Source organism: Herpailurus yagouaroundi, unplaced genomic scaffold, assembly GCF_014898765.1.
Source record: "Herpailurus yagouaroundi ecotype Mexico unplaced genomic scaffold, PumYag 210, whole genome shotgun sequence".
Classification (NCBI taxonomy): domain Eukaryota; kingdom Metazoa; phylum Chordata; class Mammalia; order Carnivora; family Felidae; genus Herpailurus; species Herpailurus yagouaroundi.
The window spans coordinates 10,261,077-10,268,604 of NW_024412441.1; the positions used below are offsets into that span (position 1 = coordinate 10,261,077).

General features: G+C 38.0%; 1 protein-coding gene across 27 annotated transcripts in view; it reads left to right on the forward strand.

Moving 5' to 3' along the window:
• The window catches only part of NRXN1 (neurexin 1), a 1,154,099-nt gene that overhangs the window by 510,786 nt on the left and 635,785 nt on the right, over nucleotides 1-7,528 (forward strand). For all 27 annotated transcript variants that reach the window (XM_040453759.1, XM_040453755.1, XM_040453757.1 and 24 more), the window contains one exon: nucleotides 1,230-1,613. In XM_040453759.1, the coding sequence (XP_040309693.1) occupies nucleotides 1,230-1,613 (384 nt within the window). The remainder of the gene's footprint in view (nucleotides 1-1,229; nucleotides 1,614-7,528) is intronic.

Genomic DNA, 7,528 nt, shown 5'->3' on the forward strand with positions numbered 1-7,528 from the left:
CCTGGAATTAAAAATTTGTAAAAAGTAAACAGCCAGTTTGACTTCGTTCTTGTGATGAATCATGACACACATTTATGTAATGCTTATTATAAACCAGATACTTTACTAATATTATTTTATTTAACAGAGCAACCATAAGAGATATGCCAAATTATTACGCCCATATTATTGATGAGTAAACCAAGACCATAGAGTTTATCAGTAGATTGATACAGCCGAGAGTGATGAAGTCGTTTTCTTTTTTAAGTTTATTTTTGAGAGAGACAGAGATAGCATGAGCAGGGGAGGGGTAGAGAGAAGAGACAGAGAGAGAGAGAGAGAGAGAGAGAGAGAGAGAGAATCGCAAACAGGGGATCGAACTCATAAACTGTGAGATCATGACCTGAACTGAAACCGAGTTGGATGCTTAACCGACTGAGCCACCCAGGTGCCCCTAAAGTCGAGTTTTGACGTAGATGATCTGTCAGACTGTTGTGTTCAATAAAAGCAATCAAGTCAGTTAAAGGTGGGGCCATACAACTTTTTTTTTTTTTTTAGTGTGCAGCTGCATACCAGCTTTTTTTTTTTTTTCAACATTTATTTATTTTTGGGACAGAGAGAGACAGAGCATGAACGGGGGAGGGCCAGAGAGAGAGGGAGACACAGAATCGGAAACAGGCTCCAGGCTCTGAGCCATCAGCCCAGAGCCTGACGCGGGGCTCGAACTCCCGGACCGCGAGATCGTGACCTGGCTGAAGGCGTACGCTTAACCGACTGCGCCACCCAGGCGCCCCGCTGCATACCAGCTTTGAAAATGAGCACTAACGAACGTGAATCTGACTTTATTCAAAAGAGTAATGTAGAATGTCAACTTTGTCTCTTTCTTTCTTTATTGACTGAACTATTGGAGAGGGATATAGAATGCCAATTACTCTTTCTTTCCTTCTTTTTTTAAATCTTCCTTTTCTTCTTTTCTTAACTGTTAAAGGCTGACAAACACTCTTTTTGGCTCTACACTTTGGTGTCCATTCCTAAATTCAAATGGAATCATTTTAATTACGGTCTGCCTTATTTCTACAGATTACTGTTCACTCCCCTGGGAAGTATAAGGCACACCAGGAATAGAAACAAAAATCAGAAACATCTTTCCTCAAGGAGTGTACCCTTAGGAAGGTGAAAGAGGGAAAGGGTGATTTTTAGAACATGTTGCACCCTGTAAAGACCTGTGTGTTCTCTTGTCTCTGCAACAGGTACCATTTCTGTCAACACGCTGCGCACACCCTATACTGCTCCTGGCGAGAGCGAGATTCTGGACCTGGATGATGAGTTGTACCTGGGGGGCTTGCCAGAAAATAAGGCTGGCCTCGTCTTCCCCACCGAGGTGTGGACTGCTCTGCTCAATTATGGCTACGTGGGCTGCATTAGAGATTTGTTCATTGATGGCCAGAGCAAAGATATCCGGCAAATGGCTGAAATTCAAAGTACTGCTGGAGTGAAGCCCTCCTGCTCAAGGGAAACAGCAAAACCGTGCCTTAGCAACCCCTGCAAAAACAATGGCATGTGCAGGGATGGGTGGAACAGATATGTCTGTGATTGTTCCGGAACAGGCTATCTTGGCAGGTCCTGCGAGAGAGGTAGGATTCTGAAAACCAAGAAGCTGACTCCCCTGAGACGAAAAGTGTATTAAATGTTGACCTCAAACCTTAAACTGACCATGGAAACGTAATGCATGCTCTGCAGAGGTAGACTGCAAGCCTAGCAGCCACCTCTGACGTATTACTGATGAGTTCTAAATGATTTTCAGAGGGCCTGATTCTGGGAAGACACAGCTTTTCAGTATGTTGCAGGAGTAAATATTTGGGTCTTTCGTATCCTCCAGAGTATGGGCCTAAGATGTAGAATCGACAACAACTGCTTTCCCTTTTGCCTAGTTTTTAAGTTCAGGAAACCAGAAAGTAAAGAAGGCATGAATTAGAGATACTTATGGCATTTAGTGCTAATATCTGTGCCAAAAACAAAAATAGCATTTGAAGCAAACTAAGTTGTAAGTTGCAGCTTCTATTAGCCCAGCTCGTTTCACTTCAGTCAATTTACTGAGTTTGAAATTTAGAAAGTAAGGTGACTTTCAATCGTCTAATTTACACCAGCATTTTCAGATAACTTCAAAGACACTTACCTTTGCCTAGGACCTAAGTGATCACAGAAGATTTATTTACCCGTGTGATATTAACACTTTGTGTGTCCGTTGAACTTCTGAGCAGCTGCCTCCCTTTCTTCACTAGTAGGAAGCAAAGCCACACTTTTTTTTTTTTCTCTCCCTCTCCTATAAGAAGGAGAAGAATAGGGATTAAAAGAAGAATGAAGCGTGGGAGCTACCACTGTTCTTCTGCAGAGCAAGGGGGGGAGAGCAGAAAAAAGAACGCCCTTCCATCGACTTAAGAGTTTCAGATAAATGCTTTATCATTATACCCACTGGCAATCATTTTCAATATGGGACAGAAAAATCAATATGGAAAACTCTTGACGAGTCGTTCCATTGTCCTTTCATGCTCCAAATAACATTGCTTGTATTAGATATTTAGTCTGAAATACCTGGCCTCTGTTACTTAAACCATGCACATTTAGTCTTCCTTTTCCCCTTTAGTCCTGAAATACTTTAATTTGTTGAAGCTCATGCTTCCTAGGGAGAAAAAAATAGTGATTTCCACAGTCCAAATTTGAACAATGTGACTTCCGTTGTTTATCTTCATAAAGAGGTTCATCAGCTTATCAGTTCTATTATTAACATTAATCAATATAAACTTAAAATAATTTAATGACCTAATAATCTTAAATTACCTACCAAATACTATCACTGTTCTGCACTATACAGTTAGATAGGTCAGTATATAGGTAAGTATTTTAATCACATAGATTCATTCTTTATCCTAGTACCTAAGTGCAGTTCCTGTAAATTGTCATTAGAGGTTAGCTGTTTCTCTGTAGTTTCACTTGTAAGGTGTATATTATCTGTGGATTCCCTCTTCTCATTTCCCTGTCTAATTTCAGTTTATTTGTTTCTATAGCTTGGTCTTAAAAGCTGCCGAAAGGGGCCAATAACAACCACCAAAAAAGGCGACAAAGCTCGTAAGATCTATTACAAGTTAGACATAATGCGAGATTAGCAGAGCTGTATGATTTAAGCTTTGTTTTCCTTTTAATCACTCAGAGAGCTGCCAGTGACTCTGAGGCCTCCTGCTTAAGTGAAGGTGGAGAAGAGTAGAACTGAACTGTCGGTTCAGTTACAAAAGCCTTTGGTTGAATGTGCACGGTGTACCACCCTGTGGCAATACCCCGCTACTACATATGGCAGAAATAATAGAAATTGTCAAGCTTCCTGAGCCAGAATGAGGGAAAGGGGATATTTATATTTTGCAATAATTAGAAGGAGGGGTGGCAAGCATATGTAGATTTGCAAATGAGAATTTAATAGCAAGCTTCATCACCGGGATGCGGCATACAGTTTTATCTGACAGGTGGCTAGAAATTTCTGCGCATTTCTTTGTCTCCACGTTGGTTGTCTATTGAAGAGAAAATGGTCATTTTTGTATGATGTTTGTTTCTGGACTACCCGGCATATTGTTATAAGTCTTTGTTTTTCAAAATTAATTTTCTTGCTAGCATTATGGTATCTCCTGAGCACACTGGTGATGTGGAAAGCTTGTCATGCTTAATACCACAGAATCTGGCTGCTGTCCAGTTCCCAGTTATGCCCTACTTCAGTCAACACATGATCATGTCCAACCCCTGGGGTTTCCAATTCAAAAGAAAGAACTTTGACTGTGATTCTTCTCCAGATAGACTCTGATCACATATGGCTGTTAATCACATAAGAGTTGATTGACATTTGAAATTTAAAATAATAATAATAATAAAGGTACTAATGAAGTCTATCTTACTCTTAGTGAGCAATAATTGATAATTTATAAAGATTATTGTTCAAAGTAATTAAAAAGTGTGTTCAAGTCCTTGGACCATGCAGCACAGGGAATGATACTGCAATCACATTACAATAGGAAATTTTCATTCTGCATTAAGTAAGCAAAGGAATTTATAAGAAAGAAAGAGTATTTGCTGACTTAGACAACGAGGAAATAGTATTTTAAGTGTATTGATCCCATAAGGGATAGTAATATAAAAATAACGTTCAATTGGACACAAAGTAAATTCAGCATTTTCCCTCCCACTTTATTTTGAATAAAGCTGAGAATTTGTGGAGACTTGGCCGAACAGAAATTATTCTTGGTTATGTGTACATGTTATAATCAGAGGTCTGCTTTATACTTGTTTGTTAAAACTCTAACAGATGGAGGGACAGATGTCAGAGCAATATAATTTGGCTCCCTGTCTGATTTTCATCGTTGCGCACAATATGTGACTGCCTTTCGGCAAAACTGAGCCCAGGTGTACACTTTAGACAGCGAGAAGGAATAATACAGAAAAGCAAATTTATCAAACTTAACGACAAGGGGGAAGGAGATGCAGGAGACAAAGCTGAAACTTTTTTCTTCCCCTGTGGAAAGTATTGTATTGGAATTAGCCTTTTAAAGTCCTCGTTTGTGTTCTAAGTGGTAAAATGATTTTACTAATGTGAAAGGATGCTGCCAGATAGCATAACCTTCAAATGTCAGAATGCTGTTTACCATTTATTTGGCAACTCTAGACTCCAACCTTGTGCATTTTCCACTTCTTGTCTAATTAAACATTAACTCTAATTATGAGGACTCATTTACGTGTTCATCTGTCATTTATCAACAAGTTATTTTCACATTGAGAATTATTTAACCTGTACTCAAGTTTTATTACTTTGCTATGTTATTTCGTCCCTGCAGTTTTTTTGGAGAATGTTATGGGCTAATGATCCTGATTATTGTTCTACTTCAGATTGTATTTCATACTATATTCATGATCCACTGTCAGCCATCTATATTTCTAAATAGTTTTTAATCAAATGAAGCTACATTTTATAGATTATAAATCATTTTTAAATGTGATTATTGAATAATAGAGACTGCTTTACACAGTAAATGAATAGAGGAGAAAAACTAACAACATTTTCATTCTTTTATCAATATGATACCAAAGTAAATGAGCAATTCATAATGATTTTTAAATGTCTATTCAGGTGTTTGTACTCTATAGATATGGACGATGTTTAGCTATGGTTTAGGAAAGTAAGTAGTAAAGATCACATTTCTTTTATGATTATTCAAGAAATACTTTTTTTCCAGAGTTCACCACAACTTTATAATGATGCTTTAATTATTTTTTTTTAGTAAACTACTAGTAGCTTTTTTTTAGGAAGCTTCTTATCTAATAATAAAAATATGTGTTACAATATAGAAACTCTATATTTTAAAATATTTTAAAAATCCTATTAAGATCATATGTTATTTTCTCAAAATCAGGTCAGTGCCTAGCCACAGAACTTGTATTTTGATAAATGGACCTGATTCCTAGTCTGTCTTCTGTAGCACAACTATGTCCTTCAAAGTATAATTCAGCCAATATTTTGTTCACATACATTATCAAAATTAGATTCCACTTACAAGAGGCAGAGTAAATACTCAATTTCTTTAGTATTCTTAAGTTTGGGAGAGCATTTATGTAAGCTTGATATCCAAATTGAAATAAGCACTTTCATACATCTTGAGTATCAATAAGTACTTCAATTAAGTACTTAGTGAGGCTCCCCTGTGTGCCTGGCCCTTTTCCGGGCACTCAGTTGCTGCTAGAACAATGTATAGGACAGCCTAACCTCTGCCTTCATGACACTTAGTTTCTAGAGGGTGAGCAATATACAATATACAAACAAATAAGAAATGTTAATTTTTGAAAAAAATTGGTAAGTAGATACAGAATAACTGGAGGGGGGATCATTGAGGTGTAGAATGGACCTCTTGAAGTCACATTTGTCTCGAGACCTGAATGTTAAAGGAACCAGCCATATAAAGATTTGGGCTTATGCCTTCTAAGACAGAGGGATCCACAAGTGCAAGTCCTTGAATGAGAGATGAAATCCGTGTGACTGGAGTTTACTAAACGAGTAGCGCAGATGCTAAAAGTTGATGCTGTTGAGAAGGGCTGGGGTCAGATCACAGAGAAGATTCTAGGTAGAAAAGGAGTATAGCTTTTGTTCCAACTGCAGTAGGAAACAATGGTAGGAGTTGGGGGACACAGTTTAAGCAATGTAGGGATATAATCTAATTTGCTTCTTTAAAAATTAGCTTGGCTGCTGTGTATAGGAAGAAAAAGTAGAAATAAAGAAACAAATGAGAGAGCTATTCTAGTTGGTCTAGGTGGAAGATGAGAGCAGAGCCAGAGGTACTTTAAATGGTAAGGTAAGCGAGCAATTCAGGAAATGGTTTGGATTTAGAGCCTACAAGACTTGCGGACTCTCACATAGATTGGGCATGGCAGAGAGATTAAGAGAGAAATCAGAACAGCTAAATTCTGAGCAATGGGATTATGCCATTTACTGACACAGAGAACATTGGTGAAGCATCTTGGGGAATTGGTTCATTTGGGGGGTGCCTATAGTATTCAGACTGGAAATATTAAGTGAACAATAGATGAAGGGGCTCAGAAGTCAGGGCTGGTAATAAATCTTAGGGGGAATTGGCCAAGATCTCTGAGGTGAAGGGGTAGGTAGAAGAGAAGAGCACCAAGGAGGGAGACCTGGAACCTTCCATACTTTATCAGTTCTGGATGTGCATTCAGTCTCATGATGACAACTAATGACTAAAGTCCACCGGAAGCAATATTTGACTCTCCTGACTTTTTGAAAGGCAAACTTGCAAAACTACAACTCCCAAATATACTCTTGATTAACAAACACAACTGTATCAGTAAAGCTAATTGTTGTGCCCTGTACATAGGCGAAATAATGAGAATTTCCTAGTTCATTTTAATTCGAGGTAGCTTTTCTTTTATTAAACGGTATTCTGTGGTATCAAAACCAATGAGAAGCAGAATTACTCATTCTTGTTTTGCAATCTTCCACCACCATATGGTGTTTAACATTAAAGGATACTGACCATTTCTTAAAGCAGTCAATTTGTGATCAACAGTTTCTGCTGTGCTCTTCTTTATGTGTTTAATACAGTAGTAAGCACCTTCTGTCTTAGTTTGGTAGCACACACCCATGCAAGCTCTGCAGACCCACCCCATGCTTACTCAATATCACCAAAGTACATAGTTATTGACTTTTGGTGATAGCTTAACATTTTCAGAACACCAGGGTAGTGCCTACAAATGATGTTGTCAGTTACCCCTCACTTGTAAAGAAACCTTAAAATGAATTTTCAGTTTGTGTGTTTGTAAAACTTAATTGCCTTGTTAAACATAGCAACTCAGAAGAAGCATCGCCTGTTGTTTGGACATGCTATTTTTTCCTCTTTTTTTGAATATTGCTTTTGGTAAAAGGTTGACCTTATTCCTATACTTAAGCCATTTCTTTTTCTTTCTTCTTCTTCTTCTTCTTCTTCTTCTTCTTCTTCTTCTTCTTCTT